This window comes from Petromyzon marinus, chromosome 43 (assembly GCF_048934315.1).
Source record: "Petromyzon marinus isolate PM22_M1 ecotype Great Lakes invasive population chromosome 43, UKy_Petmar_22M1.pri1.0, whole genome shotgun sequence".
In the NCBI taxonomy this organism is placed as follows: Eukaryota; Metazoa; Chordata; class Hyperoartia; order Petromyzontiformes; family Petromyzontidae; genus Petromyzon; species Petromyzon marinus.
This window is the reverse complement of record NC_133709.1, coordinates 17,384,132-17,407,707: the sequence shown is the minus strand read 5'-3', so window position 1 is coordinate 17,407,707 and position 23,576 is coordinate 17,384,132. Positions and strand designations below refer to the sequence as shown.

Here is a 23,576-nt window from a genome sequence, read left to right as displayed (position 1 = left end):
TGCCAACTTGCTTACACACTAACACACACGCGGCCAGTATGACGCCACGATGACGTGCGGCATTGTAATCACGTACACCCCGCGTGTACACAATCGACGGTACGATGTCACGACGCCCATCGGCTCCTGAAGAGGCTCCCGGCACGTGGAGAGAAACGTCGGATACAGCACAGAAGCGGTAGAACCCGACGATAACATGTCAATTTGTTGACAATTTTAACCTTCATTTTTCTGAAGCTGGTAATCTTTTGATAATTTATTGGGAGTCACCCCTGCTCATGCAAATTCCTACACCCCTGTCCAAACATTAAACGAATTTAGTTTCCAGCCAATCCACGAAAGTAATGTTCTGAAACAACTGTCCTACCTGAAAGGGTCCTCCTCTACCGGAGCAGATAGTTTTCCCGTCTTTGCTCTACTAACTGTTGGTCACCTAATATACAAACCTATAACCCATATTTTCAACCTGTCCATCAAAGGAGCATCAGTTCCTCTAGAATGGAAACATCCCTATGTCCGTCCACTTCACAAAGGGGGGCCTAAAGATGATCCAAATAACTACCGACCTATCTCAATTTTGTCCACGTTGATGAATTTTTTTTTAAAATTATTGACCTACCAAATTAGCAGTTTCCTGTCCACCAATAATCTACTACATCTAAAACAATCTGGGTTCCGAAAAAAATACAGTACCACATCTGCTGCATTAGACTCTCTGAATCACATTTACAGTAGCCTTGATAATAAGCAGTACTGTGCCTGTCTTTTTCTAGACCTGTCCAAAGCTTTTGATACAGTAGACCACAACACCTTGCTTCGTAAACTAAGTTGCCTCGGTTTTTCCGAAAACGCAGTAAAATGGTTACAAAATTACCTCTTTTCTCGCACCCAAACTGTATTCACAGATGGTTGGAGGTCAAACAGTGTTAAGATAACAAAAGGGGTTCCACAGGGTTCCATCCTCGGCCCCCTCTTGTTCTCTCTTTATGTCAATAACTTGGGCACTGACCTGGATCATTCCAGGGTAAATCTTTTTGCAGATGACACGATACTGATTACTGCTGGCCACTCTCCGGATGACGTGATTGCTAAGCTACAGGGTGATTTCAACAAACTACATCAGCTATTTGCTCTTAAACTAGTCCTGAATACCTCCAAAACCAAGGTGCTATGCTTCTCACCAGGACTAAAGCAGGAAGTTATTTTTCCCCAATTACATTCCTTAAATAATTATCAAACAGAGCAAGTCAAGATCTATAAGTATCTTGGGGTCATCCTGGATTCAAAACTGAATTTTGAAGATCACATTGATTATATTGGTAAAAAGACAAAAATAAAAATTGGTTTTCTGTATCGACACAAGCACTGCTTCCCCCCAATGTTCCATTTGGAATTGATAAAAGCTACCATACTGCCTCTACTTGACTTCTTTGATTTCGAAAAGTTTTTTTTGTTTGGACATGTTTGTTTTGTTGTAGTACGGAGTTAGACTGATTGCCTTAATCTAAGTTTTCTTGTGGTTGTTGTTGTTCGACTTGCATCCCACTGGGATTTTTTTGCACACAGCGTTGGTGTACGGTGCTATTTCAGGAATATTTTGCTGTTTTTTTCCATGGATTTTCTGTTTGCACAGTCACATAGTCACTTTAAGATGTTTTTCTTGTTCGTGATTTTGTTTGTTGTGGTTGCACCCGATTCAAGAGCCGAATGGCTCACAGGGCTATACCAAAAGATATCAACTGAAACTGAAGAGAGCCAGAAGCTAATCTCTCTCCATAATCGCGAGGTAGTTAACATCTCGCCACCATTGCGGGATGCTAACTACCTCGCCTGGTAGAGAGGTCATGGGTTCGATCCCCACCCTGACGCCTGCTGTAATATTTGGGGTTTGCGTGTCTCTCCGTGGTCGCGTGGATTTTTCTCCAGGACCTCCGGTTATTCCCCTCCACATTTACAATCAACGTAATGCGTTGAAGAGTCTTTGGCTGCTGTAAATTTCCACGTGAAGATAAGCCACTTCTCGTTCAGCTATCATTTGTTATAGCCAGGGTCGCTTCTACAAAAAAGAGAGCAACATAGCCCAGTGGGGCTTTGCCTGGTACAATAAAAGTTGAGTTTAGTTCGTAGTCTGAAAAATCAGAATAGGTGTTAAGATGTTCAAACACAGCAAGAAAATGTTCTTGCTGTGGTTTTCACACGTCGTGATAATTTTGTTTTATTTTTATTATTTTATTATTTCCCTTCTACGTGACTTTACCGAAAGAACCAAGAATATGTTCAAACACCTAATATAAACATTCTGCAAGGAATCAAGTACTTGTGGTTAATGCAAACAAAACATTATCTGATTGGCTTACACCAGAGACCGCAGCCTTCTGCATGGCCCAGTCTCACTGCCACCAGTGTCAGACCAGAGAACAACAAAAGGCGAACAGCACAAAGACAATGCCACAAGTACCGGAGCATTTATAGCTCGGGGTGAGCAGCTGTATTATGGGACCTTTTTTGGCAGATGTTCAAACACCAAATACCACAATAGGTCGTTGGCGTTTAAACGTCTCAACACCTGTGTCATTGACAGAAAGGGTAAAAAAAGAAATTCAGAATTTTCATTTGATACTTGCAAGAAAGGTCCTCTAGTTAATAGTTCAGTTTAAATACTGATCCCCAGTAGTCTGACGTCTATGTTGCATAGCAGCGATGTTTCTGGCTACTCCTAAAAGTCCGGAACTCCCTTCCCCCAGACGTCCGAGCTGTCGGCTCCCTGCCCCTCTGTTCCAAGTCCGGGCTTAAGACTTCCCCTTCACTCTTTTTCTCCTCCACTGTCGACAAAAAATACCGATGCACGAATGGAAAATTAAAATCTCTTCAGCGGTGTGCGACCGTGGTCATCCAGAACAGACCGCACAACTTGTGATGACGCAATGGCACCCATCCGCAAATACGAGGAGACATCGCAGCGGCGACGGTGATGATACACCCCGTGGAGACCCATAGAGATTCGTAGACACCCACAGACTCAGAATTCCATGGAGGCTCAGAGAGACCCATAGAGATCCATAGACTTAGAAAGACCCAGAGATCCATGGAGTCTCAGAGAGACCTACAGAGATCCACGGAGAGTCAGCGATACCCACAGAGATCCATTTTCCTAGAGACATCACAGCGATGATACACTCTGCTCCTGACGCGGTTGTCTGCTGGCTTGACCACCTCAATGTGACATTGTAGCTGTTGCTCTGCCATCTACATCAGCAGCTGTACGACAATAAGTCGAAGAATTGTGACTACCTCTCACTATCTCTGTGCAAAAAAAGCGCTCGCTATGCTTACTGCAGGCAACGACAGGCGTTCCGTTCCCTATCTTGCCTTTCCTGTACTTAGCACTCCCATCGTGTTTGTAGCGTGCTTCACAGCTCATCGGATTCCCCCTGCAGTATAAATACTACAGATGCTGTAGAAAGTAGCGAGTGGCGTGGCGAAAGCTCGGGAGAAGACATTCCCCACGCACGGGCGAAGACCGGAAAACCGCGCTGGAAAATCTGGAGTGGGGAAAAAAGAAAACTTTCCTTGAGAGGAAAACGTGACCCCTAGAGGTCACGTGACCCCGAGATGTCACATGAGCCCGAGACGTCACATGGCTGCCGGACGTCACGTGACCGAAACGTCAAGTGATCGCGTTACGTCACGTGACTGCGAGACGTCACACGGCTCCGTGCCCAATCTAAGAACAGATGAGTTTGTTAAACGAGCAGAATCGGATTTGACGAAAACAAAATATTTATTCAAATGGTAGAGGATAACAAAGTAGATGGTGCTCATTCACCGCGTTGCCATCAGGAAGCAGTAACAGAGAAGGATAACCGAGCAATATCAACGACGGTGATGAAGACAGTGACGATGACGATAATGATTACGAGTCAAGATAATGACGACGACGATAATGAGGGCGATGACAGTAATGATGAACACGATGGTGCGGTGACTGATGATGAAAATTAAGAAAACGTTTAATGACAATAACGATGCTGATGAATTCACGGTGGCAATGGTGGCGATGGCGACGATGAAGACTGCGCATCCACCGCGCGGCGTCCGACCCTGCCGCGAGGTTAATTCACGGCGGAGGAGCCCCCCCCCCACCCCCCCAAGTGGTCACGAGCCAGACGCCAATTAAAAATAAAGCAAAGAAAGACCACGGGACGGCGGCTCCGCCACCCCACCCAGCCCCACCATGCCCCGAGTGGGGCGATTCTCCACGAGGAGGCGTAGCTCGACAAAGACTAAACGCGATGGATATTCACGAGAACATCGCGGAGTGGTTAAATTACCGCCATGAGCGGCACAGCGCCCAGCGCAGGGCCCCCCGACGCAATGACCCCCCAACCCCCCCCCCTGCCCCCGACCATTCCACCCCAACGGACCAAGCGAGCGACTCGCTGCTCCACCTGCGAGCGAGCAACCACAGACCGACCCCCCCCCCGCCCCCAACAGCCGGCTGGTAAGCGACCGTCAACCCATCGACGTCGAGACGTCATTGCGGGGAGAGCCTCCTCCATGCTCCTTCCCCCTCCCTTCATCTCCGGCTCCACGCGAGGATGGCCCGGGCGAGCGAGTGAGCGGACTGGGGGAATCCGATGGGCTACGAAGCTCTTTCACAGCGAGCTAACGAGCGGAAGCAGAAGCGAGGCACGGCTGGCCGATGGTCGCGCTGGCTCGCTGGCGGACCCACGAGGCGCGACGGCAGACGATCGACGTCGCACCTTTGCAGGGATCGCAACCCCCACGTAAACCTGTGCGGGGGGGGGGGGGGTATTGCACAGTGTCTATTGTATCGCTCGTTGCTGTAACGTTCGGACCCCGTGCTTCGACTGGACAGCAGAGAAAGAGAGCTTTATAGCTCATCGGATTCCTCCTCCAGTCTGAACATTCCGATTGGAACGTTGCGGGGTTTGTTCCCAGGGTGCCGCGAGTCACTGCCGCTCGGCCCCGCTCCTCCGCAAGACTCGTTCACCCGGGAAAGCGTCGCCGAGTCTCAAAGACTCTTTTTCCGGGAGGGGTCCTGCCAAGTGATTTTGTAGAGGTGGAAGGGGGCGGCGATTTCGCTGCTGTGTGCGCGTGTGATCCCAAGCGAGCGAACGAGAGAGTGATCTTTCACCACTGCGATGTGTGGGCCCCCACGCCAGTCGCACCGTTACGCATCGTTTTTAGACCCCGGAGGAAAAACCCATGACAGGGGCATAGCTGGCAACCCGTACCGGTTTGCCCCGGATTCTTCTACTGGGAAATTAGTTTTTTTCTGGTCCACACGCTGTTACAGCCGTTTCAATACGGGCAACTTAAAAAATAATGTCGATTTGTTTGTGTTTGTCTCCTTATGATGGGGCTTTGTAAGGGGCACAGGGTGACCAATGAGGTCTCTGTAATAAGGTAGGGCTCCGATAAGGGGTTGACAGGTATGCATGGGGGAGAGAAGTAACACACAGACTCCAAGTACACACAGAGGCGCCCCGAGTCGGGAATCGAACCCGGACCCTTTGCCGCCTCGTTGCGCTATCGGGTGTCATCATCATCAGTCTCATCATCGTTACCTCCATTGCCCGGGGTCAAATTCCCACATCGGGGGGTAAGGTGGCTCAGGGTCACGGGTGCTGGTGATCCCCTGCGGGAACGCCGTCCCCTCCCACGCACGGTGGTCAGGAGATGTTAACTCCCTCGCCTGGTACGCAGGAGGTTGTGGGTTCGATCCTGACCCTGACGATGCCTGCTGCTGCTGTATATTTGGAGTGTGCTTGGTTATCCCTCTCTCCCCATCGTGGTCACATGGATCTTTTCCTCCGGCTCCTCGGATTTGTCCCTCTCCTCCGCATCGAGAATCGACGCATCACGCGTGTGTTTTGAGAGTATTCGGGTTGTCACTATAAATCTTCACGCGACGATGATGATTAGGATATCGGCCACTTTCGTCGCGCCGCCGCTTCCCAAAGAGAGCCACGGAAAGCTCAGCGGCGGGCCTCACCTGGTGGTCAGGAAGAATAAAATAAAAACGAAGTTTACTGCGAGGGGCGGCGAGCGAGCCGCCGAGACGAGTCGATGAGCGGAGCCGGGTGGACACCCCCGAGGGGGGAGGGGGGTGGAGGTTCAAAGATAAACATAAACACGGCGAGCGAAACTAAATAAATAAAGAGAACAGACGTACAGAGCAAACACAGGAAGACCGACGATGACGATGGTGACGATGACGATGGTGACAATGGTGACGACGAAGACGACGATGATGGCGTTGTGGCCTCTCGAGGCACAAAGGATTGTGGGTCAGGAAACGTTTTTGCCTTCCTCCCACCCACGGATCGACCGACCGACTGCTGCGCCACCGCCGCTTGCTGCACCAAGGCCACTCGAGAAACACCGGCACCGGATGCCGGCACGCGGATTGGCACGGCCGCCACCGCCACCGCGCCGGGGTTCGGAGAGGAGAGATGGTGGGGGGTGGGGTAGCAGGATAGGGGGGGGGGGCGGCAGAGGCAGAGCGGTGGAAGCCCGGGCCAGGGGTCAAAGGGGAGTCGTGCTCCAACGATGACGCAGCAGGAGAGTCTGTCGTCGGCGAGACTTCCAGGGCGAGCGGGCGGGCGATTACGCCTGGAAGCAGCCAAGGACCGGGGCAGGGGCGGGGGGGGAGGGAGGCTGATCGGTGCGGGGGGGGGGGGCTCAGAAGTTCTGCTGGCGACGCTTCTTGGCGTCGATGGCGTCCAGGATGGGCTGCCGCTTGGCCTGGTAGCGGAGGCGCAGCTCCTCGATCTCGCGCTCCATCATCGGGTCGAGCGCCGACAGCCGCGCCTGCAGCTCCTCGTAGCTCATCACCTTCAGCTGCGGAGCGCCATATCGGCCGCACACAATGCACGGGGATGACGACGAGGAGGTGGACGAGGTAGAGGACGAGGAGGTGGAGACGATGGAGAGGTCAGTGATGTCGGCGGCGGTCGACGACGATGCAAGGGGTGGGGTGGGGCGACGATCAGAGCGCATGAGAAGCAGCGTAGCGGTGACATCAACGGTCAGTGACATCGGCGGTCAGTGACAGCAACAGCAGCAGTGTCAACACCACCGCCAGCAGCAGGGGCAGCATGAACACCAGCATCATCGTCGTCGTCATCATCATCAACACCACCAGCGTTGTCATCAACACCAGCATCATCGTCGTCGTCATCATCATCATCAACACCAGCGTCATCAACACCAGCATCATCGTCAGCATCATCACCACCACCAGCATAATCATCGTGTAGACGTGCGCGTGTCTGTGTCTGCGCCCGCGTGTCTGCGTGCCTCTAAGCCCGTGTGTGTGCGTGTCTGCGCCCGCGTGCATCTGTGCCCCCGCGTGTCTGCGTGCGTTTACGTCCGCATGTGCGTGTCTGTGCCCGCGTGTCTGTGCCCGCGTGTCTGTGCCCCCGCGTGTCTGTGCCCGCGTGTCTGTGCCCGCGTGTCTGTGCCCCCGCGTGTCTGTGCCCCCGCGTGTCCGCGTGTGCCCAAGCCCACTGCGTGAATGCGGACGTACGAAGTCGAAGTCTCCGTCCGTTGGGATGCGGAAGTCAGCGTGGGGCCCGCTGGCCTTGCGCCCGTTGCTGGCTGCCCCCCCCGAGCCCGGCCCAGATTTGCTCTCCCGGTCCTTCGCCTCGAAGTACTCCATGAAGGAGGGGCGCTGTGTGCGGTGGTCCGGCGTGTCTATGCCTGGCCGGACAACCACATAACACCACCACGACCAACCACACACCACCATCATCACTACCACCATGATCAACCACACACCAGCACCACCACAACAATAACCAACTAGCACCACCATAACAACCACCACAACCACCACAACAACCACCAACCACACCAACAACCAACACACCATCACCACCACGACCGCAACCAACCCACACCACCAACCCACACAAAGATCCCCCGTATAGCCTTAACAGACTGTAGGGGCAAGTGCTGTGAGCGAATAGCACCTACGAACACCGGTACGGTACACGAGGGGGTGGGTGGCCAGCACCACGCCCGGCCGCCTTTGTCTCCCCAGTGGCGATGTTTACACACCGCACCAGGTACTCATTTGAGGCCGAGTTGACCTAGCGGAGGCCCAGGAACGGTTCAGATAATCGTCACCAGTGTTGGCCGCGAGTGAGAATCTTACCCGGGTCCACCGTTCCCCACCACCGTCAACACAGCCACTACGGTCACCACCACCACAGACAAAGATCCCCTGTGTAGCAGCCTGTTGGGGCTAGTGCTGTTCGCGACCACCACCACCACGGCCACTCCCACCCCCCCGGGGCTCACTCTTCATGGTGCCGTCGACGACCTCGCCATCACCGTCGTCGTCGTCTCCGTCGCGGCCTTCCTCTTCCTCGTCGCCGTCGTCCTCGCTGCTGTTGATGACCATGGTGCCCAGGTCGGAGCTCAGCATGGTAGCGGCGTCGCCACCGGCGTGGGAGATCATGGTGCGGGCGCCATCGCTCAGCGCCGTCGTGCCGCCCACTCTCATCGTGCCGCCGCCACCGCCCGCCGCCGCCGTGGCGTCGCCGCCGTCCTCCATGCGCAGCATCGTGCCGCTGTCCACCGCCTCCTCGTCCTGCACAACGTCCACCCGGCCCCGCCCGGGCGGCGGCAGAATGGGCGGCAATATTGGCGGAAGCATCATCAGCATCATCAGCATCCGCAGGAGCATCAGCAGCACCGTCGGCGGAATCAGCGGCACTGTGAGCAGCATCCTCGGCGGAATCGGCAGCATCGTCAGCGTCCTCGGGGGAATCATCAGGATCATCGGGAGGATCGGCAGCATCGTCGGGGGAATCAGCAGCATCATCAGCAGAATCAGCAGCATCATCAGGGGAATCGGCAGCATCATCAGGGGAATCGTCAGCATAATCAGCAGTATCATCAGCAGAATCGACAACATCTTCGGCATTATCGGCGTCATTGGCATAATCTGCAGCATTTGCAACATCATCATCAACAATTACGAACTTGCTTCTGTTCCTCCCTTAAAAAACCCCCCATCTCTTCTCCCCTAGCCCGGCATCATCATCCTCTTGCTACTGCTACTCCTTGCCCCCACTCCCCAGCTATGACCAGGCCTACTCATACCCCTATCACTACCCCTGTCACTACCCCAACTCCAATCACTATCCCAATCCCTCCTTGACCGCTCCCCACCCGTCTTCGTCACTGTCACCATGACTCCACCATCAGACCTCCTTTGCCAGTACCAAAATATAATAGTTTTTTTTCCCTTTTTCCTGGCAACAAAACTGAAACCTTTTTACAAGGATTCACGTCTGCATTAACCACAATACCTGCAGTCAAAATGCAAACAAAAAAACATACTATGATAATATATGCAGTCCTTGAAACTGATTGGTCCACACTTTCAAAGAAAGCCGTCCCTTGGTGTGGACCAATCAGTTTCAAGGACAATGCATATATTATCATAGTATGTTTTTTTATTTGCATTTTGACTGCAGGTATTGTGGTTAATGCAGACATGAATCCTTGTAAAAAGATGTCAGTTTGTTGCCAGAAAAAAGGAGAAAAACCCTATTATGATATGACTCCACCACTTTTAATGACAACGCCACTACTCTTTATCTCAACCAATGTCATCTTTTGTACAATTTAACAATTGCTGTAACGCGCCTTGGAATAAGGCGCTGCTATATAAATCTACACAAGATGAGATCAGCCTTTGTCTCTCCGGTGGCGAGATGTTTACACCGCCGCACCAGGTACTCATTTGACGCCGACCTAGGGGAGGCCCAGGACCCGTTAAGATATTCGTCACCGATGTTGGTCGTGAGCGGGAATTGAATTTGGGTCGCTGGGGTCGTAACGCAGCGGTGCTAATCGCTACACCAATGCTCACTCCAATCGTCACCACCACCAACACCACCGCCACCACCACTACTGGAAAAAGAGCTTCATAGCTCATCGGCTTCCTCCAGTCTGAATAAACATTCCCATTCTGACATAAACATTCCGATTCAGATCAACTCATCGCCACTGGGCAGTGGTAGAGACCAGGGCAGCGCAAGGCAGCGGGAAAACGGGGCAGCTCAATGGCTGGAAGGATACTACAAGGCAGCGAGGGGCAGCGAGAGGCAGCGAAGGGCAGGGCTGCGGACCAACAGGGGTCGTGGGTCGTGCCGCAGAAGAGCAGCGAGGGACAGCGAGGGGGCAGCGAGGGGGCAGCGAGGCGGCACCAGCCACCGCCGAGCGGGGGTCGTATGGCGGAAGGGCAGCGAGGTCGCGGCGAGTTCACTCACGGAGTTGTCGTCCTCCTCGTCTAGGTCGTCGTCCATCTCCTGCCTCTTCACCTTGATGGCCATGGCCTCCCCCACCAGGCTCTGCAGGATGGACACTGGCTTGGCGGCCTTGATGAAGGGGTGCTGGGGAGGGGGTCGGCACACGGCACGCTCGCTCCACCACCACCAGCACGGCCTCCTCACTCCGCCTGGCTCCTCACTCTCATCTCCATGTGTTCTCCCGCCTCTCCCCTCTCATCTCACCCCACTCCCCTCCACGCACTCTCCTGCCTCTCCCCTCTCATCTCACCCCACTCCCCTCCACGCACTCCCCCGCCTCTCACTCTACTCCCCTCCACGCACTCCCCCGCCTCTCCCCTCTCATCTCACTCCACTCCCCTCCACGCACTCTCCTGCCTCTCCCTTCTCATCTCACTCCGCTCTCTCCACTCGCTGCAGGCGGCCGTGCGCTGCGGTACCTGCAGGAGCTGCGTGGCTGTTGCGCGGTGCTCCGGGTTCTTGACGAGACACTTCCTGACAAAGTCCGTCAAGTCATCAGACCAGTTCTCGGGCTTGCGGAACGTAGGCGGGGGGTTGGTGGGGATCATGAAGATGGCCTGCGGTGCCACGCACGCACGCATATGCAGAATCAGAATATTTATTTATCCTGGAGGAATCCGAAGCTCTTGTCACAGATGTCCAGTGTGTAGGTGTTCTTGACGAGACACTTCCTGACAAAGTCCGTCAAGTCATCAGACCAGTTCTCGGGCTTGCGGAACGTAGGCGGGGGGTTGGTGGGGATCATGAAGATGGCCTGCGGTGCCACGCACGCACGCATATGCAGAATCAGAATATTTATTTATCCTGGAGGAATCCGAAGCTCTTGTCACAGATGTCCAGTGTGTAGGTGTGTATGTGGAACCTCTTTCGCACCATACGTAGCCAAACCGCGCCAATCGGAGGTTAGGGGGAAGGGCAACATCAGGGGTAGGTACAGAAATGTACAACAAACAAGAGAAAAAGACTCACTGCTACAGGAGTGCAATGTATAGGAAATCTCAGCAAATCGGTAAATATGTAATGAGATAGTGACATTTACTGGTTGGAAAAGGGAAGCATGGGTACAGGCACCATTATAAACATTATCCAATCCCCAAAGGGAGAGGTATCTGGGTCAGAGGCGAAGGGCAGGGCCGGCCGAGAAACTCCAAGAACGGCTAGAAAGTTCCACGAGAGGGCGTGGCCGGAGGCGGAGCCTAGCCGTGCCTGCGGCAATACAAGCGGCGGCGGAGCCTAGCCGTGCCTGCGGTAATACAAGCGGAGGCGAAGCCTAGCCGTGCCTGCGGCAATACAAGCGGAGGCGGAGCCTAGCCGTGCCTGCAGCAATACAAGCAGAGGTGAAGCCTAGCCGTGCCTGCGGCAATACAAGCGGAAGCGGAGGCGGAGCCTAGCCGCACGTGTGGCAATACAGCGGAGGCGGAGCCTAGCCGTGCCTGCGGCAATACAAGCAGAGGTGGAGCCTAGCCGTGCCTGCAGCAATACAAGCAGAGGTGAAGCCTAGCCGTGCCTGCGGCAATACAAGCGGAAGCGGAGGCGGAGCCTAGCCGCACGTGTGGCAATACAAGCGGAGGCGGAGCCAAGCCGCGCCTGCGGCAATACAAGCAGAGGTGGAGCCTAGCCGCGCTGCGGCAATACAAGCGGAGGGGGGACTCGGGGTCGGTGTGTGGAGTGTTGGGTCCGGACTGCGTCGCTGCTCGCCGTCATCTCTCTCCGTCGTTCGGCCACGTGGCGGATCTCCTGCGGAGTTCCACCGTCCTCCCCGGCACGCCGTCAGCCAGCGGCGAGACCGGGAGCGGACGGGTGGAACCGCCGTGCGATCAACCGTGTGTGTAGTCTGTAGAAGGTTAATATCTAAGTGTGTACTTGGAGAGGAAGCCGATAATGTTGGCCTGTGCTGTGCCCGTACGTGGAATACAGAAGAGTGCCCTCTACACGACGTGTCGCGGAAGTCGCTCATTACAAATAGGCAGGCACACAGGAGGGAGGTGGAGAGGCTGGAGAGGGGAGGGTACAGTGGGGGAGAGTGGGAGGGGGGAGCGGAGAGGGATGAGTGTGGGGAAGGGAGAGTGGGGAAGGGAAAGTGGCGAGCGAGGCAGTGGGGAGATTGGTGAGTGGGGAGTGGTGAGTGGGGAGTGGGGAGTGGAGGCAAGGGGAGGGGGGAGTGGGAAGGGGGGAGAGTGGAGAGGGATGAGTGTAGGGAAGGGAGAGTGGAGAAGTGCGGGGAAGAGAGATTGGCAAGCGCGGCAGTGGGGAGAGTGCCGAGTAAGAAGGAGGGTTGAGTGGGGGGAGAGAGGAGTGGGCGAGAGGGGGGGGGGCACGCACCCGCATGGGGTGGATGTCGGCGTAGGGCGGCTTGCCCTCAGCCATCTCGATGGCGGTGATGCCCAGCGACCACACGTCCGCCAGGCAGTTGTAGCCGATCTCCTGGATCACTTCGGGCGCCATCCAGAACGGCGTGCCGATCACCGTGTTCCGCTTCGCCATCGTGTCCTGCGGTGACCACCGTCGCCGGCATCACCACCATCACCATCGCCGCCACCACCACAGCCAACAACATCATCACCACCACTACCACCATCATCACCAACATCTCCACCATCACTGTCACTGCTACCACCACCACTGCCACAATCACCTCGACCATCACCACTATTATCACCGCGACCATTATCACAGTCACCACTACCGCCATCATTACCGCCACCACCACAGCCAACATCATCATCACCACCACTACCACCATCATCACCGCTAACACCACCAACACCTCCACCATCACTGTCACCGCTACCACCACCACTGCCACAATCACCGCGACCTTCACCACCGCGACCATTACCACCATTGCCACCGCCACCACCACCACCATTATCACAGTCACCACTACCGCCACCATCACTGCTACCACCACAATCACCACCACCACCATTGTCACCACCACCACTACCATCACCACCACCGCTATCATGGGAATCAGGAACAAGAATTTGCGTATTTATTGGGCACTTGCTTAAATTCCCCATTTCTGTGCTCATGCTCTTCTGCAGTGTTGGCAAGAGAGCCCCCTATTGGCAGCTGTCCCTGTGTACAGCAGTAGCATGCAGCAGTAGCATGCAGCAGCATTCGCATGAGCATTAGTCTGCCACTAGAGGGCGATGACGATGCGTGACAAACACATCACCACATCCCATATCGCTCATACCAATGACACAGGCCGTAGTTTCTGTTTCTAGTGTGGAGGGGTGGCGATGTAGCGGGATGCGCGGTACTACGGTGTGCTGTGATGTGCTGTGCATTGTGGCATGCTGCGGAGTGGTAGCGCTGATGTGTGGTGCGGTTGAGCTGTGGCTGTGCGCCATGCTAGAGCACGGCGCGGTGTGGTGCGATTGAGCGTGGCAGTGTCACGGTGTCGTGGCGCGGTGTGCTGTGTCGTGGCGGTGCGGTGGCCCGGCGCGGCGAGGCTCACCGTGAGCTGCCCGGCCACACCGAAGTCGGCGAGCTTGGCGTGGCCCTCGGTGTTGAGCAGGATGTTGCCGGCCTTGATGTCGCGGTGGATCTTGCGCATGAAGTGGAGGTACTCGAGGCCCTTGAGCGTCGCCTTCAGAATCGCGGCGATCTCGTCCTCCGTCAGCTGGAGCAGTGGGACACGGAGGAGGACACGGCGGGGGGGACACGGGGGGCGATGCGGAGGGGGCACACGGGGCGGGGTCACACGGGAGAAGCACATGAGGGGGGATGCAGGCACGGCGTGAGTGATGAGTGACCCCCGGGGACAACCCGAGAGGCATGCCCACACGCACGCAGGACAACCCCATCGACACGCGCGCACAAGCACGCAAACGCAAGAAGACGCACGCACGCACACGCAGGGTGGACACGGAGAGGCACACGCGCACGTAAACGCACAAGGACAAATGAAGACCTGACGATGATGCGGGTAACGATGATGATGACAATCACACCAACAATGATGATGCTGATCATGCTAACAACGATGATGATGATGATGACGCTCACAATGATAATGATCAGGCTAACAATGATGATGTTAACCACACTAACAATAACGCTGACGACGATCACACTAACAATGATGCCAATAACGATGATGACAATGACAAACGATCACCGCGCTAACAATGATGACGCCGACGACGCCGGCGCTAACGATGACGACATAACGAGGACACCGCTCCGCGCCGCCGTTCTCACCGTCTTGTTGCGCAGGCGGATGATGTCAGAGACGGAGCCGGCTCCGCAGTACTCCATCACAATCCACAGGTCAGTGTTCTTGAAGTAGCTGCCGTAGTACTTGACCACGTGGGGGCTGCGGAGGCGGAGCGGCGTGAGCGCGTGTCGGGGGTGGGTGGTTGGTGGGGGGGGGGTTGGTGGGGGGGGATTGGTGGGGGGGGGTTGGTGGGGGGGGGTTGGTGGGAGGGGAACAGAAACTCCGCAGACAAAAACCCCAGCAGGGCGGAGATTTGGGCTCTCTCTGCCGCCACCCAAGTGGGCAGCATGGGGAAGTTCATATGGGGAGGGAAGGATGCGGTGGGGGGGGGAAGTTTTACTATTTAACTCAACAATTTTTTACTTACATAAAGGGACAAAGGGGGATGGGGCTAGTGGGGGAAGGAAGGGGAGGGGAATAGGGGTCAGCTGATTTTGTTTTAAACCCAGGGGAGAGGAACTTGGGAGGTCAAGATCAGGATCCGAGTCTCGTTCACCAGAGAGAAAGGGAGAGAGTGGAACCCGGGGGGAAAGGTCACCGCCAAACTACCGAAAAATGCATCGCACAAACGCGACGACAAGGAATACATTCCAACCATAAGCGAGAGTCACGCTCTGGCAGAATAATTTTGTTAAAACATATCAAAGGTACAGGTCACGACACCCACCGGTTCACGGCCTCCGCCCACCAACCCCCCCTGGGGATACGCTCCCGAAAACAAGGGGGGTGGGGATCACAAGGACTTGAATCGAAGCGAAAGAGATGGGATGGAGGATTGTGGCACAGAACCTCCGACTACTGCTACTCTTAGGAGTAGGAGCAGGCAATCGTCGGTACTACAGAGGATGCTCGGTAAGCCATAGCGCATCGACACTGTACAACCACCGGTGTGCAAATTACGTGCATAATATAGATATAGAGTAGGACCCCCCTCCTCCTAACGACGGTAATTGGTAACCACGAGACCGGTCGTTAAGCGAGTATAGGAAATGCACGTTGAAGGCTGAATTCGTTCCGAAAGTTACGCCCTTTTTCACCCCAAAAATTTACTTCATAATATTTAGGCAATTGACACTAATACATAAAGATACTAACAGCCCGGGGATGAGTGGGTGGCTGAGTGGGTGAGTATACGTTTAACTTTTATCCCATCGTACGTAGCCAACCGTGCTAATCAGAGGTGCGGTGCGAAGCGAGCGAGCCAGCGAGTGAGCCAGCCAGCGATCGTGCCCGCGAGTGATCAGTGAGTGAGCCAGCGAGTGAGCCAGCCATCGAGCCAGTGAGTGATCAGCGAGTGAGCCAGCGAGTGATCAGTGAGTGAGCCAGCGATCGAGCCAGCGAGCGAGCCAGCGAGTGAGCCAGCCAGCGAGCGAGCCAGCGAGTGATCAGTGAGTGAGCCAGCAATTTAGCGAGTGAGACAGCGGGTGAGCGAGTGAGACGGCGTGTGACCGAGTGAGACAGCAAGTGAGCGCGACGCAAGCACGGGCAGCACCTGTCACACTGCTGCATGATGGAGATCTCTTTGATGATCTCCTGCAGGTCGGACTCCACGGGCACCTGCTTGATGGCCACCACCTGGCCCGACTCCTTGTGCATCGCCTTGAACACGCTGCCATAGGAGCTGTGTGTCCATACACACAAACGTAAAGGGTTACCAGACTGCTGGAGGCAAGTGCTGTTAGCGAGCAGCACGTATGAAGGCCGGGCACTGTGGCACACGACGGGGGTGGGTGGCCAGCACCACGCCCGGCCGCCTTTGTCTCCCTAAGTGCCGATGTTTACACACCGCACCAGGTACTCGTTTGAGCCCGAGTCGACTTAGGGGAGGCTCAGGACCAGTTCAGATAATCGTCAATGGTGTTGGGCGTGAGCGGGCATTGAACTCGGGTCGTCGGGTTCGCAGCGCAGTGCTTTAACCGCTGCACTACCGCTCCCCACAACACACACAACCACACAGAACACAGGCAACACAGCTGGTGCATCTACCGGTCATCTCGGTCAGCCAACCCATGGCACCTGCTGGGTCTGTCCTGTGACCTCCCGTCAGCGAGCCTTCGACACTTCACGTGGCTTCAAAGCACAGGTGCCGTGGTGACGTCACCGTCACTCAGTGGCGAATGGCTGGGGTATTGGTATTTATTGAATGTAGTTCATGTATTCTCTCCCCCTGGTCTGTGTGGGTTTCTCCTCCGGTCTCCTCCCACAGCCAAATGCAAATGCGACTGGCGTCGGCCCAAACATCCCAACGCCGGATACCGGTCAGCCTTTTTGCCATTGCAATTCCCTGTTGCCGGGCTGCGTGCACCGAGGGAGGGACGGGGGTGGTTCACATGCGTGGTGGTGGCTGGAGCTCAACACTGTGGGCGCATCTGTGGAGAGAAAAATAAAGAGCTTCACAGCTCTTCGGATTTCTGCAAGAATAAAATAAAAGATTCCAATTCTGGGGAGCTGGGAGCTCCGGCGTTCGCCCTGGCTGGCACGGGAGTTCCACCAGTCTTTATTTTTTTTTACCAGGTAAGGCCCCACCACTGAGGTACATAGCTCTTTTCCAGAAGCACGACCTGGCCACCACAAATGATAATGAAGTGGGCTTATCATCATCATCATCGTGTGGAAATTCATAGCGGCAGCCAAATACTCTTAAACACGTGACGTTGACTCTTAATGTGGAGGGAAAAATCCATGTAACCATGGGGAGAAAGAAAGATCCACAAACTCCAAATATACAGCAGGCATCAGTGTCGGTATCGAACTTAAGACCTCCTGTATACCAGGCGAGGGAGTCAACATCTCGCGCCGCAGGGCATCCTTATCTCTACTAACGACCAGCGCTCCAGATAAGGTTTGCAGCGCTTGAGTAATTGTCCCTCCGATTTCGACACTGTGCGAGTTAAATGTATTTTAACGGTGTACGAGCCTTAACTGGAGCCTTAACTGGAGCCTTACATTTTTTCTTCAAAGTTACTCTTAATTGATTGACAAAAAACGTTGCCTTTTAATAAAAAGATAAAAGCGCTCAATAAAAAAAACATGAAATGTTTCTCAAAGTGAACCTTAAAATTATATATTACTCCAACAATGGATAGAACAGGGCTCATGACGGTGTGCGTGTGTCTGTGTGCGTGTGTCGGTGTGAGACGGAGGCTCGAGCAGGACGCTCGAGGGCAGTGCCAAGCTAGGTGTACTTTGAGGCTATAGGGCAGCTGGAGGCAGTCGCCCTGCAACAAGTAGCGGAGGGCAGAGGAGCGACGCTCACAACAACGAGTGGAGCGCCGGGCGGCTAAACCTCAGCAAGGTGGCATCGTGGGGAGCACAGGTGGTGCGCATCTGCCAGTCACCTCAGTCAGTCAGCCCATAACACCAGGGTCTATCCCGTGGCCTTCTACACGTCACGTGATGCCTTCAAAGTGCACCTAACCTGGCGCAATTACTGTGGCGACGTCAGCACCCATTCCCGCTCCGAGACGTCTGCAAGTAGCAAGGCGGTGGGTGTCCCCGTTCACCGCTGAATCTCGGAACGCACGAGCGGCTCGGCGTTCATTTTATTTAGAGAGGCACGGTAGTCACGCCGTTGTTTTTAATGAACAATGTTACTCACTGCAGAGAACCGTAGCGACACGACCGCCGCCACTCTACGATAGCCGGCAGCCAAACTGTGTCACGCACGGCCCCTCCTGCACGGCCTTGTGGGAGCCTCGGCATCGATGACACGATTTTATTTTTGTTTTTTTTCTTCTTCCGGTTCCGTCGCTGAAGCGGGAAAGGGGTTCAGCGCGGGATTCCTGTGTTGGCAGCGCAGGATGTGACGGCAAGGAAATGGCGGCCGTGCCCACACAGATCGCTTTCATGCACCAAGCACGTCATCGGAACGGAATCGGAAGGAAAGACCGACGACACACACGTACGTACACCGCGTTCATCATCAGAATGGGTTATAAGGGTTAAGTGACGGGTTGGCGGCTGCCGTGGGCCGTGGTTGTGAGACGGAGCGGGGGAGCTCTCACCCTTCTCCGAGTTTCTCGAGGATGTCGAACACTTCCTCGGGCTGCTTCGTCAGGCTGTCTTCACTCAGCTTCTTCAGCGTGCTGCGGGAACACGACAGAGCCGAGCTCAGCGCGACAGCTCATCGTCGTCATCGTCATTGCATCATCATCATCATCGTCATCATCATCGTCGTCGTCGTCATTGCGTCGTCGTCAGCCATGGTCAACCTATTACAATGACACACACGAATGGCGAAACACAAACCCACGCATTGTCATTGCCGTCATCATCAGCCGTGGCCAACCACGAAGAAGTTCAACGTACGCACGCGACCGCTCGAGCCGACCACACAGCATCATGAGTATGCGTGCCGAACGTCTTTCGCACTGAACGTAGCCAACCATGCCAATCAGAGGTGCGGGGTAAGGACAACAAAGTGACACTGACACACGTGACTGGGGAAACAGAGACCATGCAGCAGCTCACGGAGGAGGTGTATACCATGCAGAACGCCCTCGGGGCTACAGACCGGGCCACGTCATCATCACGAGCCCGATACGAGATATACGTGCGACTCTGGTGGCAGCACACGAGAAGTCGAAGATCCCTTCCCAAGCTATCATCGTCGCTCACGATCACGCGATGCAGCAACCGAATCTAGCACACCAAGGCGCCGGTCGCATCGCTTCATCTCCCTGCTAGACGTTCTCTCGGACGTGGTCCATACCTTGGCTGCCACTCCCGATATTAATATTCATCCACAGTCCAACATCCCTTCTAGTGACACGGTCGTGGGATGTTAACTACCTCGCCTGGTATAAAAGGAGATAGTGGGTTCGATCCCGACCCAGACGCCTGCTGTATATTTGGAGTTTTCATGTCTCTCTCCCCCATGGTCGCGTGGATTTGTTTCCGGGTCCTCCGGTTTTTACCTCCACATTTCAGAATCAACATCACGCATTTAAGATTATTTGGCTCCTGCTATAGATTTATACGTGATGATAAGCCACTTCGTTGAGCTATAATTTGCGATTGGCAAGGGTCGCTTCTGAAAAAGAGTTACGTAGCTCAGTGGGGCCTTTCCCCGTTAAACAAAACATTGTTTAGTTCGTAGCTTAGCGACGAGTCCTAGCCAAGCCCACTCGCCTCCTTTTGTGATGATCAAATCCTTAAATATCCTTCACATTTGGACTGCGTTGAAATTAAGTGACCGATTACTGTCCACGCAGATGCAGAAAGAGAAACTGAGTCTCTGCCAATACTGTTTCCACAAAGGTCCCACCAATGCCCCACCAACGTCTCAACAACTTCGCAGATATATTTAACCAATCACAGACCATTTGTTCATCCAGCCATGGTCTCAGCTTTGTGATACACCGTAAGTAAATACAGAATATACATTTACCAAATGTATTTCCAATTGTTGCAAGATATTCACACATTTCACTCTGTGCCACTTCATTAAACGATTTCACGATGTTTTATTTATTTGATCAGGTATGTGGCTCTTTTTCAGACGTGACCTATCACAAATGATAGCTCAACTCAGTGGCTTATCATCATCACGTGGAAATATATAAGCAGCCAAATACTCTAAATGCGTGTTTCTAAATTTGGAGTGAAAAACCGGACGACCTAGAGAAATCCACATGACCATGGGGAGAGAGTGAGAAATATGCATGCATCAGGGTCGGGATCAAACCCACGACCTCTTGTATACCAGGCAAGGTAGTTAACATCTCGTCACCTTGTCTCAAAGAGGCCTGTGAGAGATTGAGACAGTCTCCTATTCGCGTACGCTCAGACTCGAACTCATCCCAGTGGTTAAGAGTGACTCCAGCCACCGGGATGGACTAAGATTAGAGTGTCGCCTATACTCGGAATCTAACTCATCCCACGGAGCTCGGGCGCCTTCCCCTTTTCAGTGCCAGGAATTTAACCGTACGCGGCAGGCTCTTAACTCACAGCTGTCACAGCCCACACGGTTTACCCCGTATTCTTGTACAGGGAAATTTAGTTTTTAGGTCCATACGGCGTACAGCCGTATCAATATGGGCAAACATGTTTTTGTCTATTTGTTTGTGTTTCTCTCCTTATGATGGGACTTTGTAGGATGAACGTTGAGATTTATAAGGGGCACGGGGTGACCAATAAGGTCTGAATTGGTCTGTAATAAGGTAGGGCACTGATAAGGGGTTGACAGGTACGTTAACTACACTTCATATTAATCAAAAGAGGAAAATGCGGGCAGGCTGCGGTGAAACTGATGGAGCCGACGACATGCAGAAGGTGCGATGGGGAAGGATGTGGACATCGCGGACGAGAGAACCACAAATGCGGGTGATCACGTGCTGCGCAAGCAAAAGGCTGGGTGACGGGCCGGTCGAGGTTCCAAAAGCTGTTGGGAAACAGCGCGGAGCGGCGTTCTTCGCTCATTTTAAGAGCCGGCGGCTACTTTGGCCGATAGCACATCAATCGGTGTGTTAGTGAGTTCCGACGCAAATTTGAAACCATTGGGGGTTTAGCCAGCAGCACGATGACGACGATGACGATGATGGGGGTATTTTCACGTTCTATTGTGTATTATCGGGGGGGTTAGTAAAGTCCACCCAGGGGCCGCCAGTGGCCGTAGAGAGCCGCTCCTCCACCGGGTATGAGACCCATCGCAGCAGCTCGAGTGCGTGAACTCCAGCTGCTGCGATTGCGCTGGTGGTGGGGGTTAGCTGGAGCATAAACAGAGGCACCCAAATCATCTAATTTGCTAGAACGTCTATACAGAGGCTCTAATCTATACCTCGGGACATTTTTTTTGCCAGCATCAAAGTATAAAAGCAATAAAACAGTAGGTGTTAAGATGTTCAAACAACAAATATAAACTTTTTGCAAGGAATTCAGTCTTGTGGCGGGCATGCGAACGAACTCTGATAATAACATATGGCATTGTCTTTGAAACCGATTGTCATCGTGTTGCTCAGTATCACCAGTGTTGTTAGACCAGAGAAATCTGCATCTTTATTTGTCCCGGAGAAATCTGAAAGGCTATGAAGCTCTTTTACACTGGCTTTCGCGAGCAATATTGTCCATGAGGTTTTTTTCTTTATTTCTTGGGTTAGATCGCGTAAATATACAAAGTGTCGTCAAACCCGCCACCACCCGACACAGCCACATTAGTAAGGGCTGTCACGTAAACAAACGTGGCATATTCGTTACAGCGCACACCGGTTGTGTTGGAGAGTAAACGTCCACAACTTTTACAATCTGTAAATCTGTAGATTGTAATTGTTGTGGATTTACTCCGGGTCTCTGGGTAGACTCGGTTTTGAGTCAGTAAGTATATACATACAGTATATACTGTATGTACAGTATATACTGTATGTATACACAATATGTAGAACTTCTTTCGCGCCGCACGTGCCAACCGTGTAAATCGGAGTCGGCCTGCAAATGTTAGCAAACAGCACGCCCGGCCGCCTTTGTCTCCCCACCGCCAACTCTACGGGCCGCGAGCGGGAATCGAACTCGGAGGGGGGTGTTTGTTTTATTTTGCCGAGTTCGTAGCGATACACACGGGAAAGATACACACGGGAGAGATATATAAGATAGACACGCGGGAGAGAGAGATAAGAGAGAGAGATACACACGGGAGAGAGATAGAAGATAGACACGCGGGAGAGAGATAAGAGAGAGATAAGAGACAAGGGAGAGAGATAGAAGATAGACACACGGGAGAGAGAGGAGAGAGAGGAGAGAGAGATAAGAGAGATACACACGGGAGAAAGATAAGAGAGACACACACGGGAGAGATAAGAGAGACACGGGAGAGAGAGAAGAGAGAGATAAGAGAGACACACGCGGGAGAGAGATAGAAGATAGACACGCGGGAGAAAGATAAGAGATAAGAGAGAGAGACACGGGAGAGAGATAGAAGATAGACACACACGGGAGAGAGAGATAAGAGAGAGAGACACACGGGGAGTAGGAGCGAGCGAGGCTTAACCCAACAACTCTCGGCAATTTCCGTGCCGGGGATGTAACCCAGACGCCCCGGGGCCTACTGGCGCCCAAACGGCCGAGCCGAGTCGCTCTACCTCCTCTGCCCGGGCTTGTCCATGGCTTCCTCGTGTCGTCAAGGCTGCCTTTCCTCCTCCTCCCCTCCTCCTCCTCCCCTCCTCCTCCTCCTTTATTCGCTCGTCCGTGCCATCGTCTCGTCCACCTCGTCCACCGCCAACCCTCCACTCCTCTCGCTCCTCCACAGCGCTAAAAAACCACCCCCTTTCGCCTCGAATTCCCTAACACGGATAAGCGCCTTGGACCAATGGCGCGCCGCCTTGCTAGCGCGAGGCGACGGCGCTCCGGCCAATCGCGAGCATCCGTGGTGGGGGTGTGCGGGGGTCGGTGGGTCGGGGGAAGAGCCCGAACCGCGATGGGAAATACAAAGAGGAAGAGTTGGCCGGGCCCGGATCGATTGCTCGATCCGCATGTCGATTAATTCCCAGGAGCTGGGTTCGATTACTGCTGCCAACCGCCCCGCCCCCGGTTGGTCTCGATTCGGTATCGGTTTCACAAAATAATCGGTGAATCGATTATCACGGCCGTGCGTTTCGTATTTGAGAATCCGAATCTTTAATCCGAGAGCTCTCTTCTTGTTTATATCACAGATGTCCAGTAGGGGGCACGGGAGTGGAGAATATCACAACAAAGACACGATACATTACAGTACTGTATTAACACGATCGTCTTTGGTGCGTGCAGGAAAGGCAGAAGAATCACCCCATAACACACACACACCTGATTCTGATCTGCTCCCGAAACATTCATTACAACACATCTCAGGTTGACGAACACATTTGTTTAGAACTGCTTGTTGTTGTCGTCTTTAGTTTGTTCTCCTTCCCCCTCCGCACATGCGATTAGCACGGTTGCCTACGTACGTTGTAAAAGAAGTTCAACATTCATACACGATTGTGGTGATGGTGGTGATGTTGATGGTGGTGGTGGTGATGTTGATGGTG

General features: G+C 53.7%; 1 protein-coding gene across 1 annotated transcript; it reads right to left on the bottom strand.

The window, feature by feature from the left end:
• Window positions 1–3,762: 3,762 nt before the first annotated feature.
• On the bottom strand, window positions 3,763–22,914 carry LOC116957785 (serine/threonine-protein kinase 3-like). Its single transcript, XM_032980148.2, has 11 exons — window positions 22,653–22,914; window positions 18,585–18,665; window positions 16,073–16,201; window positions 14,565–14,679; window positions 13,819–13,983; window positions 12,675–12,842; window positions 10,772–10,909; window positions 10,314–10,436; window positions 8,332–8,623; window positions 7,556–7,728; window positions 3,763–6,867 (listed from the first exon to the last, which is right to left on the bottom strand). The coding sequence occupies exons 1-11, from the start codon at window positions 22,673–22,675 to the stop codon at window positions 6,709–6,711; spliced, it is 1,566 nt and encodes a 521-aa protein (XP_032836039.1). The 5' UTR covers window positions 22,676–22,914; the 3' UTR covers window positions 3,763–6,708.
• Between the last annotated feature and the right edge of the window lie 662 nt (window positions 22,915–23,576).